The 15348-nt window shown below is 45.6% G+C and overlaps 1 protein-coding gene and 1 long non-coding RNA gene across 2 annotated transcripts; both read right to left on the bottom strand.

Annotated features, from left to right (window-relative positions):
- Positions 1-4967: 4967 nt before the first annotated feature.
- Positions 4968-9388, bottom strand: LOC123140866 (uncharacterized). Its single transcript, XR_006470088.1, has 3 exons — positions 8746-9388; positions 7163-8442; positions 4968-6718 (listed from the first exon to the last, which is right to left on the bottom strand). It is a non-coding gene; the product is annotated as an uncharacterized lncRNA (long non-coding RNA).
- Positions 9389-9581: 193 nt separating this feature from the next.
- LOC123140845 (ATP-dependent 6-phosphofructokinase 6) lies at positions 9582-14936 on the bottom strand. The gene is made up of 14 exons (XM_044560121.1): positions 14461-14936; positions 13579-13625; positions 13427-13466; positions 13282-13344; positions 13059-13196; positions 12328-12486; positions 12204-12257; positions 11944-12012; positions 11687-11816; positions 11365-11405; positions 10944-11168; positions 10745-10790; positions 10487-10638; positions 9582-10058 (listed from the first exon to the last, which is right to left on the bottom strand). The coding sequence occupies exons 1-14, from the start codon at positions 14773-14775 to the stop codon at positions 9837-9839; spliced, it is 1701 nt and encodes a 566-aa protein (XP_044416056.1). The 5' UTR covers positions 14776-14936; the 3' UTR covers positions 9582-9836.
- Positions 14937-15348: the final 412 nt, after the last annotated feature.

The following is a 15348-nucleotide window of genomic DNA, read 5'->3' as shown; positions in this document are numbered from 1 at the left end:
AAGGAAAAAAACACAAAACATATTTTTTTTTGTTTCCAAGAGGCACGGCCCTGACTCTCGCGAAAGCAAAACCTTGCCTCTCGCGGAAGCAAAACCGTGACTCTCTCGAAAAGAAAAAGAAAAAAAGAAAACACGTTTTTCGTGCAAAAAAATTGATCGAAAAACTAAGGAAGACCGGTGGAAAACCAGAACGTCAAGAAAAACAGAAAAAAAACCGTTTAAAAAGCCAAAACACATGCGTAAAAATAAGAAAAACAAAATCCGGACGAAGCGTCTAAAATGCGGCACGTGACGAATGGCTGAGAGCGCGCCAAGTGGCGTTGATCGTTGGGAGGCTCCCGAATGAGCGCTCGTTAACTAGTTGCTCTCTCCTATTTGGCGCAGTGCACGCCAGAAAACTGGAGGCTCGTGCCCTTTTGGCCCGGCCCATGCATGGGGCGGATGCCACCTATTTTTTATGTATTTCATTTTTTGTTTTCTTTTCATTTTTATTCTCTTTAAAAATAATTCAGGATTACAAAAAAGATCCACATTCCTAAATAATTTTGAATTTTAAAAAATATATTCAAGAAATCATAAAATGTTCATGAATTCAAGACACTACTATAAAGTCCCAATTTATGTTATTAGGTGAAAAATAAGGCAACTGAGTCGAGCAAAAGATATCTTATCATGTTGCAAGTAAATAATTTGTAAAACCATCTCAGAACAATTGCCAAGTATCAAATCTTGTACGTTTAGGATTCTACCAGTTGTTCTAGTTAAGTAGTTATTGTATTAAGAGCAAGTCTAAATGTTTTCGATTCCACCCCACTGGCAAGTCTAAACGTTTTGCGAGCGAGCAACGACGGCAGCCGGAGCGAGGGAGCCCACGGCACCGTAACTGGCCGGCGACGGATCCGCCGCTGCCTCCTGCATCCTTCTGTCGCCGGATCCATCGACGGGGTCGTGATCCCCACCTCCCGCTTCCCTCCGTTGCCGGATCCATCGACAGGGACGTGATCCCCGCCTCCTGCATCCTTCCATCGCCGGATCCATCGACGGGGTCGTGATCCCCGCCTCCTGCCTCCCTCCGCCGCAGGATCCATCGACAGGGTCGTGATCCCCGCCTCATGCCTCCCTTCGTCGCCGGATCCAACGACGGGGATGTCATTCCCGCCTCCTGCCTCCCTTCGTCGTCGGGGCTCCTTCTCCGGGGCAGTGATCCCCGCAAGGTGCTGCCTCCCCGGACCTCTTCGCCAAACGTCCACCACAAGCAGGAGCTGCATCAATGGCGCCGCCTCCCAAGAACATGCCAGTACGCCGCCCACGAGAGGTAGAAGAAGAAGTCAGTCCACTGGAGGTAATGTCTACTTCCCATGTTTGTGTCAGTCCATCAGTTCATCAGTCTTGCTATGAAGAAGAACCCAATAGTACATTGCAAATGCTTGATCAGTTCATTACACCCCTGCCACTTGATGCACAATTTGGATGTCGAGGTTACTGTCAGTACATCTAATATGCTAGCTTCAGTTCAAGCCAAAAAACATAAAGTTATGCATCAGCCTAAGGAGCTACTAGGCTTTATACAAGGTTCAGCTACCACTGCAAGTTGTATGATGTTATTTCTAATAGTACATGTCGTGTAGTTGCATCAGTTTGAACTAGTGAAAGAATGTTGTTGAAATATACACTTGTTACACAGTAAGTTCAATGATACATAAACTAGGAGTACTTCTAGTGTAGTTGCATAAGTTATAGATGAACAAAAGAGAAGACATGCATCAGTTTTATATATATGCATATTCATACATCTCTGAAGTTCAATGTTCAGTTTACAAGCAGTGCTAAAAAACAGTACATCAGTACATCAGTGTTGAACATGTACATTCATTAGCTCGACTGAAAACGAAACCAGGTACAAAATAGAGAACAAAGTTTAAATAACGGCCAACAATGCAAGTTCAACTTGTACATTGCCTTAAGTGCATGACATGTTACCCATAGCATGTATACGAGAAAAATGCAGAAAATATTAATCCCAAAAATGTTGAACGTCGTTGCAGAAGCATGCAAGGCGGCACACGCAGCGAGCGTTTGATGAGCCAAGCAGATATGGGGCACCACCTGGTTGGGTAACACCAGAAATACCACCTGGATACTTCAACAATAACGGCAGATTTCAAGATACACCGGAATCATCAGAAGCACGGACAGGTTCTTCTATGGAGCAAACACCAATATCTGGGAATACAAGCTTTGCCGCTGCTGAGTTGCAACAAGGCCAACAATATCACCAACAACAAATGTTTTCCTTCCCTAGCGCATGTAGAAAGCTAAGGATAGGAAGTCATGGATGGGTTGCAACAAGGCTTTCACCAGTCGCTCCGTCAACATCAATCATCCGTGCAGCAAAAGCGGTTGCGACGGGAAGACCAGGCCAAAGAGAAAGAAATTTTGGCCACTCTAGCAGGTTCAAAAGTACAAGATATGAGCCATATAGACAGGAGCAACCTCACAATGAATCTGAGGGGAGACGGCCGTACAATGAGAGACGGAGATCTTCGTCAACATTGCTCCCTCCTGGCTCGGCCTCGACGGGATGGGGGAGGGGGCGTCCCGACCCCCCCCCCCTTGGCTCGGCCTCGTGCTAACGCGGCAGTGCGCTCGTTTGACAGGCGCGGTGTGGTTATTCCGTTCTCCCCCCCCCACACACACACACGCACCCACACACCCCTAAGATAAATAATGGGGGCAAGTCCATACAAGGAAGATGTGTCAGTATAACTATGCCCCTCGGTGCGGTGCGGGGGCAAGACATGTTACGGACTCGCCTCCGCATGCGACGCCGCGGCATGCCGCGTCGTCGCCTGCTACGGCTCGTTCCTGGCTCGAGCTCGCCGGGATGGGGGAGGGGATCCCGACCCCCCTCCCCTCCCCCCCGGCTCGGCCTCGCGCTAACGTGGCAGTGCACTCGTTTGATAGGCACAGTGTAGTTATTATGTCCCCCCCCCCACACACACACACACGCACCCACACACCCCTAAGATAGATAATGGGGGCAAGTCCATACAAGGAAGATGTGTCAGTACAACTATGCCCCTCGGTGCGGTGCGGTGCGGGGGCAAGTCATGTTACGGACTCGCCTCCACATGCGACGCCGCGGCACGCCGCGACGTCGCCTGCTACGGCTCGTTCCTGGCTCGGCCTCGTCGGGATGGGGGAAGGGGGTCCCGACACCCCCCCTCCTCCCTGGCTCGGCCTCACGCTAACGCGGCAGTGCGGTTATTCTGTTTCCCACCCTCCCCCCCCCCCACCACACACACACACACACCCACACACCCCTAAGATGGATAATGGGGCAAGTCCATACAAAGAAGATGTGTCAGTACAACTATGCCCCTCGGTGTGGTGCGGTGCGGTGCGGGGGCAAGTCATGTTACGGACTCGCCTCCGCATGCGACGCCGCGGCATGCCGCGTCGTCGCCTGCTACGGCTTGTTCCTGGCTTGGCCGCGCCAGGATGGGGGGGTTCCGACCCCCCCCCCCCCGGCTCGGTCTCGCGCTAACGCGGCAGTGCACTTGTTTGACAGGCGCAGTGCGGTTATTTTGCCCCCCCCCCACACACACACACCCACACACCCCTAAGATAGATAATAGGGGCAAGTCCATACAAGAAAGATGTGTCAGTACAACTATGCCCCTCGGTGCGGTGTGGTGCGGTGCTGGGGCAAGTCATGTTACGGACTCGCCTCCGCATGCGACGTCGTGGCACGCCGCGTCGTCGCGTGCTACGGCTCGTTCCTCGCTCGGCCTCGCCAGGATGGGGGAGGGGGGTCCCGACCCCCCCCCCCCCGCCCGGCTTGACTTTGCGCTAACGTGGCAGTGTGCTCGTTTGACAAGCGCAGTGCGGTTATTCTGTTTTCCCCCCACACGCACTCACACGCCCCTAAGATAGATAATGGGGGCAATTCCATACAAGGAGATGTGTCAGTACAACTATGCCCCTCGGTGCGGTGCGGTGCGGGGGCAATTCATGTTATGGACTCGCCTCTGCATGCGACGTCGCGGCACGCCACATCGTCGCCTGCTATGGCTTGTTCCTGGCTCGGCCTCGCCAGGATGGGGGAGGGGGGTCCCTCCCCCCCTCCCCCCCCCCCCCGGCTCGGCCTCGCGCTAACGCGGCAGTGCGGTTATTCTGTCCCTCCTCCCCCAGTGACAAAGGGATTGGGCTTTATAATCAAAGTGCAAAGGTATCGGTACGAAGCCAGTTCCGATGTCAACGCACAGTAAGACAACTTTGAGACGCAGCAGTTCAACTACACATACGGCAGCAATTCAAACAACACTGAAAAACACGCAACTTAATTACACAGTTTGACCAGATTACAAGAAATCGCAGGATACAGTCAGCCGCAATACACCACCTCCGCCAACGACAAAATAACATGGGAATCCGGGGTAGAAACAACTCAAAGAGCAAAATTGACAACACAAATCTTTTCATACAATCCTCGTATCTCTCCCCGCCAATTTGAAAGTAAAACAACAGAAAAAGAAGAACAAATTTGCATGGCGGGCGTGGAAAACAACAGAAAAAGAAGAACAAAAGAAGAACATATATATACTAGTACAAATGCCCGTGCGTTGCACCGGGCGAAAAAATGAGCTCAACCTGCTTCATGTGCCATTGTGGACCATCTTTATATCCAATTTCAATAAACACCGATGATAAGGTTAAACATGGAAACTTTCTTACTTTTAATAAAACTTAACTTTTTCATTAAAATTGGAACACTTTTTTTAGAATATTTATGTTTTACGAAATTCGAACATTTCTCAAAAAATAATATTTTTTTGAACATATTTTGTTTTTGTTGTACATTTCTAAATGGAAATATTTTTAGTAAAAATGGAACTTTTTTGGGAATTTTGAATCTTTTTTAAAAAGTGCGAACATATTTTTTTCAAACAAAAATAGTGTGAACATTTTAAAACTATATTTACTGTGTTAGGTTTTTTTTTGCATATAGTTTTTTTTAGAGCATTTTTAGGAACTTTTACAAATAGTTGGTTGCTTAGTTGGAAAGAGTATTTTCTCTTTTTTTTTCAAGTATTTTGGCTTGCCCAAAACAAAGCACTTCTCAGCAGCCAGACGCTCAGCCTCATCACAATCATACACACTCTACTCCTCCATGACCAATCGATACTCCTCCGTCCGCATCGCCACCTTCTCCTCCTGCAGATTGGTGATCATGGCCATGGCCTGGGCAGCCGCCACCGCCGACGTGATCCTTCTACACGAGCGTCGTGGACTTGTGGTCCAGCTCCACCCGCCACTTTAGCTCATCAACCATGCTAGTCTTCAGCCTCAGTATCAAGCATGCTGCCGTCAAAGACGCCCAAGTAGTTCCGTTGCAGGGAGAGCGCCCTGGTGATTTAGAAATAATCAGTCATCTATGATACACTGATTAACTGGTTTCATGTTTGTTATCCTACTCCAGTGGCAAAAGTGTTCTCTATTTTTGGTAAGGTGGCATTTGAACTAAAATGGTAGACTTCACAACAAATTGAATGTGACTGGTATTTTATCTATCCCCAAGAACCGCACCTTACAGGAAGAAAATCTCACTAAACCCTAAACATACATTGGTACAGCAACTCAAGGACCATGTCTCTCTCACTTGATAATCCAAAAAACAACTAATTTCAGACTGTCTAAGATTCTTGTTGTCAGACTGTAAAAATCCCCCAACTCAACACAGACCAAGAATTAAAGTACAGAAGGAACACAATTGCTGACAAATTAACCGCAATAGTTCTCGGTTCATCGAAAGAATGACTTTTGTTTCTAAGCTAAGAAGGTTCAGTTAGATTCATCTCCTCAATCAAGAGAATGTGCTCCAGTCAAACAGCTAAGGAAATGATGACCAGATAATTGGATAAGATTTAGAAATCCAGGCAACGGCGCATTCAGGCCAGATTCAGTAAATTGATGAATGACAGTACACTTTCTTTAATTTGCACCATCCAACACTAAACGAAACAAATCAAATAGATCTAAAATTGGGTTGTGACTTGTGATCATCAATCAATAGGAGCAGAGTATGGTGCAGATCTACCAATGTATTTAGCTGCCACCGGAAACACAATTGTTCATAATGATTTACCACAAACTTGAACAACCAAAAGCAGAGATCCTGATTCAATTTGTTTGGGTGTGCTCAAAAGCAGGGTTGCTGCCCCGTAATAATCCAAAAACACTAAAGTCTAAACCCCTGAATCATTGGACTACTTGTGAAAAAATTAATCAAGGAGCCCTTCATTCAGATTCAGGGTTTAATTAACTGATTAGTTAAGATCAAGTGTCAACTGGTTCACCAATTCTGTTATTCCCGGGAATGTTGATCCAGTGAGGCTATTCTGGCTTGCATCAAGGTGCTAGATCTTAGAATGGTTACCAAAAGCTGCCGGTATCGACCTGTTTCATGTGTTCATGTGATGGTCCAGGATCTGCTCGACTCGTTGACCCTACTTGTTCACAGCCAACGAAACCTCAGATACATGTCTAAAGCCCATTAGGGCTAACAGCCATCACACATGTCATGTTCACCTGTTCAGAGGAAATGGAAGTTTGCTCCACCAAGTAAACAACCTTGACAAAAGATAAAGTTACCAGAAGTCCTTTCATAATCATTTTGCACAAACATACACCACCTATATTGGAGAACAAAGTTGACCTGCAACCAACAAAATGCTCAGATTACTTCATAAAGACATATCAATTTTTACTATGAACGGAACCTTCAAGGCAAGACTACTGCAGAACCTACCACTAAGTCGAACTATATATTTTTTTACGATTGCTAGGCATACTCGCGAGTTCACAAATAATAATAATCCAAAAAAGTTGAATCCTTCATTTTTAAAATTTGAGCATTGGCGCATATCCACTGTATGGATTAGTCATATTATCAGGCTCGGTCAGTATATTTTAGTAATTTTGTCACATATGCACTGTTTGTTGAACCAATTCCAATAATAATCAATAGACATGCATATCTTTGGAAAAAAAGGAACACACATGCATACAGTGGAAGTGTCTCAAGGGCCAAACTATTCTGGAAACTATCATAGCAGACATCATCTTTTTCTAAATCTTGACTAAACGGTGATGCACGCACACTTATCTTGGCTTGACCACCTGCACAATCAGATCTTACTACTGGACATTGGTATTGTCTGATGCTTCCCATCGAACATCAGGCAATTTGAGATTTACCATTGCCCTAGGGACTTGACATCCCAGCTATCTTGCTCTGGCAGCTTAGTGGTACCTGACCAAAATGCTTGGTGCATGTTCTGGAAGTTGTTCCAAATCTGTGCAGCTCCCTAGGCAGACTCATAGAAGGTTGAACAATGTTTTGTTAATCAGTTGCAGCATCTGTACACTTAAAAAAATGCATAAAACAAAATCTACCTCCTTAGGTGCATCCTTTATGATTCTTGGCAGTTAGGTGAACATAAAGATAATAGGAAACATAAGAAACTGGCTTTTAAAACTTGCATTGCAGTATGCAAGAAATTGATGATACTGTCCCCAAGTGGTCTAGGATAACCCGGTGATCAAAAATACACTAACTGATTATGTAGAGAATTATAGATTCGCCAAATTCTTAAATTAGTATTTTAATCAAACAACGCCTGTTAATTGGAACTATTTACTATTGTTATCGTTCGTAAGTCTATTCAGTTACAGAAGGTTCTCAATCGGATTAGCCATCCCTCTTTCATTCAATTAGGTTCAGCAAATTCCTTTTATTACCTTGACAATGCCCACTGCTGGACAGAGTTAATATTTTTGGCAAGAAATCTCTGTTATAAATGGTCCAAATTTATCTATATGTATTATGTATGCCCCCAACAATAGAAAAAATGATTTTGGTCCTCTTCCTCTCTAGCAAACCTTCGCCAGTGACAGGGATATGCCAAATTGCCAATGACCTTTCTCTGATTTCTGAGTTTTAGAGGTAGAGGGTGGAACAATTAGAAAGTCAACAAAGGGCTAGATGAATCTGATTGAAGAACTAAAAGCAACAGAATATCTTGCTGTGCATAAATCATCAATTATATGTCCAATTAGTACTGTCCAGTTAAAGGTCGAAGCTAGAATCATAGATCTTACAACTGTACTTCCGAAAAGAACCATTCAACATCAGACTTTTATCATTGCTAAACTTCAGTATCTCATATCATACAGTGATAATCCTCCTAGATTAAGATTATACCAAATCAGTGAACGAATAAAATAACTACAATTTGGAGCTTCAAGTAAAGCAAACAGTTAACTTAATTCTCTAGTCGACGGGCTATGTTGTTACCTGAAGAATCATCCTCCCCCTGCTGTTAGTTCAGCACCTTGGCCCCTCGTTCTTGGAGCAGCATCCGATACCAAATCTCCAACCTGGTAGCCAATTCTGGTCAACAAATAGTAGCATAGGATACTTATACAACTAAGTTAAAGTCAGACAAGAAGAGCATTGTCTAGATGTATCTCTTTGGGTTTAAAACTGTGAATTTCAGAGATGTGCTTCTCTGAAAGCATAAAGATGCCATATCAGACTCAACACTTGGCTCAACAAATCATACAGTTCGGTGCAAGTATTTGTACTGCTCTCATGTGCAAATCCAAGTGAGAGTGCTATATTGGCAACCCATATCTGAGTTGAAAACGGGGAAACAGAAGTGTGATTTTAGAGGTGAATACCTTATCCTCCAGCTCATGGTCAGATGCGTGTTAGGCGGCAGCATCCTGCTCGGAGGTTGTGGCTCCTCTTCCACCTCCCTCTGCGGCCCGTTGCTAGATGGAAAAGGGAGTGCAGCATCCGTCGTGCGACAGATCGATTGACCCGACTCCCGCCTCTTCCTCGATCTCTTTACTGCGTGGCCAGCAAGACGGCGACGTGCAAGAGAGAAGGAGTTGGGGAAGAAAGAAAGGAGATACAGAGGAGGCATGCGGTGCCCGAGCGTAGCGCCGCCTCCCTGCTATGGCCATCGCCCCCTGCAAGCTTGCGCCGCTGTGGTTCGTGCCCCGGCCGACTCTCCATTTTCTCCTCCTTCATCTCCCCGTGCGCCTCCTGCCTCGCTGCCGCCGCCTGATGCGGCACCCGAGCACAGCGGCTCCTCGACGCCTCGCTGCTGCATCCTCGGAGCGCAGCGCCGCCTCCCCGCCTCGATGTCGCCGCCTAATGCGGCGCTCGAGGGCACCGCCGCCTCGACGCCTCTCTGTTGCATCCCTAGAGCGCAACGCCGCCTCCCCACCTCGCTTCCGCCGCCTGATGCGGCGCCCGAGCGCCGTCTCCCGCGAGCCCACCACCGCCCCGCTGTGCTGGAAAAGGGATAAGATAGAAGACAGGGTCGCGGCTGAATTCTTGGAAACGTAGGGCTTTTTTCTATAAAAATGAATCGTTTTTTCAGATCCACTTACATAGGGACGGCGGGTTGAATTCTTAGAAAACAAGGGGACTTTTGTGCAAAATGGCCGACGACGTACGACCAGAAACGATCGCTGGTTTATTAGTAGGTAAAGATAAAGAAAAGAGGTAAAGATAAAGATAAAGATAAAGATATATCCTAAAAGTGGACAAACGGTTCATTACAGGTCCTAAAGAACATTGTCAGCAATAGTAGCACAATAGTACCGCTTATTTCACAGAACACCTGAACAATATCCATACGTGCACTACTCCTACACAAAGAGATATATAAGGAAGCAAAACTTCGTGGCATGGCGGCGTGGCACATGTTTCTCAGCAGGATAGAAGTAGCTACTGTACACAGTTACAGACCAACGCATTACTATATCTCGCCGTTGGACGAAGTCGATGCAGATTGGTCAAAGGCTTTTGCCACATTGTGGTTGGCGACAGACGGCAGCGGCGGCTTGTTGGCCAGCCTATCGGCTTCCCTGGCCTCATCGATGTCCTTCTGGCTCAGGAAGCTTGGCTGGTTGGTCGACGACAGCAGCCTCGCCCACATCCGGTCAGTGATCTTCACCTTGTTCCGTGTGGACGTCACCCTCTGCAATCAAAATGACATTTTTTTTCCGTGTTATGCTAAAATCGTGTTTAACATGAGAACAGATGATGTGGTAGAGCGCTTCTAAATGGTCTAAATTATGTTTGCTAAAATATCTTTACCATGCCCTTCAGGTGGCAAATGTCAGCCCTTGCAGGAACTGAGAAAAATAGGAACATAGGGTGCAACTGAACTACCCATTAATCCCTCTGTTTCTAAATATAAGTCTTTTAGAGATTTCAATGTGGACTACGTGCGGATGTATATAGACATATTTTAGAGTGTGGATTCACTCATTCTGCTCCGTATGCAATCCATAGTGAAATTTCTAAAAAGACATATATTTAGGGAGGGAGTAGAAGCTATATATGCATATTAAGTAAGCACGATTTTTCCTACTCTAATGCACAAGATCACTTCAAGGTACTCACATAGAAAGGTATATAGGCATGTCTGCCATTGACCATCCCAACAGTGAAGCTGTAACCCGCCATTGCGCCATGGATGGCACTGTGAGCCAGCAGTGTGCAGTAGACATTGTCTGCTGCATTACTCGGAATAGCTCGGATCATGTAGGTAGGATCTGCAGAATGTAGATAAGACTATTGTTAACCTAGTGCTACACAGATCAACAAGTTGTTTTAGAACATTGTCCTCTGTGAAGTAGACACAATTAGTCAATATGTTACCAATGTATTTGATCGTCATCTCCATCTTTTTGCTCTTGAAGTGATCCTACAGTGTATTAATGAGATGAGTAAGTAAACCGAGTACACCCTAAAATATCCATGCAACAGGTAAGGCAACACAATTTCTAGTAAATAGCAATAATAATTAAGTCATGGAGAATGGAATCAAGTCCAGTGGCAAGAAAATGCCGGTATATACCTTAATCTTGTGAGTCAGCCAGAGACCAATATCAAGAAGCAGCTTATTTCCAGATGCATCTTGCTGATCTGAAGCGGGTATGCTTTTGGCAATAATATCCTGGCCTGCTCCCTCAGCAACAACAATAACCATGTGTTTGTTCTCTTTCAGCCTCCTCTCTACATATTGAAGCAACCCCCCTTCCCCATCCATATAAAACGGAGACTCTGGAATCAAGCAGCAATCCTGTGGAAATCAGACATCCAAAGAAAAAATAAGTAACTCTTACATGGAGGTTAAATAATGACAGAAAGCAAGAATTCTAATACTAATGTTGAGAAATGGGTAGGAATCAAATCAATTATGCAGGAATAAGAAGGAATGAACTAAAACAAAATATAGAATGCAACATCCTGCACAGTTATAGAAGGCATCAACTTACCACATCCCGGCTTGCAAGAGTAGCATACATCGCAATGAACCCTGAATTAGAGGAAAAGGAATTTAATGATAAGAGAATGTAAGAGTTAGCAAAGTTGTTGTGGCTGAAATAAAGAAAAATCTAGCACCCTTTTTTTCTGTATGCAGATTGCAAATACAATTAATAAGATGTTGAATTGTTTAATTAAAACTATATATCAAAAAACTTATCAAATAGTTTTCCTTCTATTTGTATAAATCTGACATTTGCTTTCAGCAAACGTATAAGAAAATAGCACGCACAAGATGGCAAGTGACTATGGAGAATATGTCAGAAAACTAACCACTATAACGACCCATCAGTTTTACCAAGCCTATTCCATTCTCAGCACTGCAAGCTTCCACATGAGCTGAATTAATGGCACGTTGAGCCTCTTCGACGGCCGAATCAAAACCAAAGGACTTGTCAATAATCTAATAATCAAAAGACGCAAGCAATCAGTAATGAGTCATATCCCCCTATTTGTGGGCATGTTAACTGATTTTGAGAAAACGGTTCTGCACAAGAAAATAAAGTAATAAACATATTGTAAACAATTACCGCTATGTCATTGTCTATTGTCTTGGGAACCCCTGCCACGGCAACTTTTAGGCCACGCTTCCGGATTTCCTGATTGTATTAATAAGGAATGAGCATTATAGAGTATCTTAGAGAAATGGACTTTTTAGGTATTACTATCTCTGTCATTAATGTATTCATGTAGTCATGTAAAGGATGTTGTTCTGAGGGTCTGGGTAAACACACTTGCAATGAAAAGGTGGCCTATATGACTTAATATTTGTACATTATAAATTAATTACCTTGTAGATCTCATATGCTCCCTTCTGAGTTCCATCTCCTCCAATGATATACACCTAAACAAAATATCCGAGAGTATGAGTTCATGTCCAGCCACAGTGGTGCAATTTGAACAGTAATATTTACCTGATTAATTCCCCGATCCTGAATGTTGTCAACAATTTTTTTTGTATCATGACCCCCTCGTGATGTTCCAAGGACTGTACCACCCCTTTTGTGGATGTCATTGACTGTCTTTGGTGTAATAGCAACATAATTGCTAGAATAGAAGCCCTTGTATCCATTCTATAATTGGGTAAGAAAGAGATTTAAGAGACCGCAGGTGCCGAGTCATAACCAAAAGTAAACATATGCAAAGTTTAACCATGGCAATACTCATAACATGCCAATAACTGCTCTAACATGATTATATAATTTTCACGCCTACATTAAACTGGAAAAAAAATCTGACAAGAATATTTCACAAAAATTAAATAAAAATTACAGCAGGTCATTCATCTTATAGTTATTTCAGTATAATATAACAGATTCCAGTCAAGAAGTAGATGCATTGCAATCTGAAATATTTGATAAGGTCTGACCATAATATAGAGATCTTAAGGTACCTGGTGAGTCCTTTTAACAAAAGATAAATTTAGATAGACATTTACAAAAATGCGAGAGTAACATCTACAAGCATCTATGGGAGGGACAAGTCCTATGGTTTTGTTGACATTGTAAGTTTAGAACAGGGCACAGACTCCATAGATTGTTTGTATATTTTGGTCATTATATTGGTTTGTCTCTTTTGACTGAAGGCACAGACAAAGATACAAGTATGTACATGCCCATTTAGACTAGGGCAGTATGGCACAAACCTGTATTCCAAAGATGTTGTTGACATTGTACATGTGCGCCAAGCCACACACCAGCTCCCTGATAACAGTGTTGAGCCCAGGGCAAAGGCCTCCACAACTTACAATGCATGCTTTCACTTCGTCTGACTCAAAATTAACCTAACAAGATTGAAGTACAAATATTTCTGTCAGACAAGACGCAAGTGATGCAGTCAATAACCAAACGAGGTGCAAGTGATCATACCCTCTGACGGGGTCCAGCACGACGGAAGTGAACCCCCCGGCGGCTATTCTTTTGAACAACAACCTGTAATAGCAAATACAGCTACTTGTAAATCCACCATCGACCACAACATCAGATTGAAAACATTGAGTGACACTCTGCATACCTTTTGTGGTACGGTGTCATCTTCATTGACAAAATACTGCCTGATACCGATAAGAAGAGAAGTTCCAGTGTCACATATACAGCATGCATACTCAGAGACTTACCAAAGAGCGGAAGATGAAAGGAACGATATGTATGTAGGACAAGGCTTACTTGACAGTTGAATATGCTGGGTGGTCTTGTAATGGGTTCGGGTAAGTCTGCAAAAGGAATAAAACAGCAAACCATAAGCTCAATTATCATGGATCATGGTTTCACCTTTCAAACAAATTAAATTCACCGCGGTTGGGCACATATGAAAGACCGCCTTCTACAAATTCTCATAAATTGGGTCGCAAATTTAACCGGACATGGCAGGGAGAAGCAACCAGACAATGCATACTGACAGATTGCTACTTCTCCGGTATCGATGTCGTCATACTGACAGATTGCAACCATACTACCCAAATCAAATCTCCCAATCCCAAAAGCAGAGCCAACGACAGTAGCTTATGGAATTATGAATCCACAGAGTAGCCACAGCTTTGCTAGTACTCCCTCCGTTCCTAAATATTTGTCTTTCTAGTGATTTCAAATGGACTATCACATACGGATGTATATAGACATATTTAGAGTGTAGATTCACTCATTTTGCTCCGTATGTAGTCACTTGTTGAAACCTCCAGAAAGACAAATATTTAGGAACGGAGGGAGTATTCATCAGAGCTGCCCTCTATCTGTGAATCGTGACCGACCAATCAGCCACACTGCAGGCTCTCAAGTCTGAGTTTGATTTCGACAGCACAGTGCCTAAAAACGGATCTGCATAGCAGAGATCCCAAATCGAGCAACCCACGCAAACATCGGGGCCAGGCTTGCCCCCAAAAAACGGGTAATCCCCCGGCCTGGACGATTTCGCTGCTCACGCGGTCAGCCCCACTGGCAGTCGCTTGGCTAAAGCTGCACCACACAGAACCCATCACGAACCTAAAGCAAACCAGGAGCCGCGGTCGAGCGGAGGGGTAGAGAGGGAGGGGAGAGGGGGCAGGGACTCACGGGGACGTCGGGGAGGTAGTCTGCGAGGTGGGGGACGTCGTCGAGGACGTATCCGAAGTCGCCCTCGGAGATCTTGACGTATGCGGCGTCGGTGAGGCTGGCGTGGGAGGCGTTGCGGAGGGCGCGGAGGTTGGGGTAGGAGTCGCGGGAGATCCGCACGCACATGGCGGAGAAGGGCAGCGCCGCCTTGGCGTCGTTGCCCCCGGCCTGCTGCTGCTGCCCGTCGCCCCCGCTCCCGCCGCCGTCGTTCTCCTCGTCCTCCCTCCGCTGCTGCTCGTCGTCGTCGTCCGGCGGCAGGATGATGTGGGACGCCATGGCTGGGAGGAGAATCGGAACCGGGGCAGGAATCGGGGGGGTTTTGGCTTTGCTGCCGCGCTGTCGCGAGCCGACGAGTTTTAATAATGACTGGCCGAATGCTTCTTTCTTGCTCGAGAGGGGGAGGGAAGAGATGCCGGGTATAGGGGAGGGAGGCGTCTGCAGTCGGCAGTCGGCAGCGGGGCGGGGAACAATCTCGGGGCGCGTGTGGAGAGTGGGGGACCCCGGAAAGCGGAGATGCGATGCGGCGAGCGGTTTGGTCCGGCGGTTTAGGCCTGCGGTGCTGCGGTATGGTGAACACGGTTTTATTTTACCACGAGGCGACGCCGATGATGACTCGTGGTTGCGTCCGGATCGGCAGCACTTGGAGACGGACTTGTCAATCAGGTGAAACCAGATCTACTCCTCGAATCTGTGTGCGGCACGACTGAAAATTAGTTACTCTACCACGTGCGGTTATTGGCCGGTTTGAGACCAAGGGCAAGGGGACGCCGCCATTGCATAGGCTAGCTGGTCACTGGAACCAAATTCTTGGCCGGTTTGAGACCATTCCGTGGCCCCGGTGGCGTCGTC

This window comes from Triticum aestivum, chromosome 1B, assembly GCF_018294505.1.
Source record: "Triticum aestivum cultivar Chinese Spring chromosome 1B, IWGSC CS RefSeq v2.1, whole genome shotgun sequence".
Lineage (NCBI taxonomy): Eukaryota > Viridiplantae > Streptophyta > Magnoliopsida > Poales > Poaceae > Triticum > Triticum aestivum.
The sequence above is the reverse complement of the archived record's forward strand: the minus strand, read 5'-3'. Positions and strand labels throughout refer to the sequence as shown.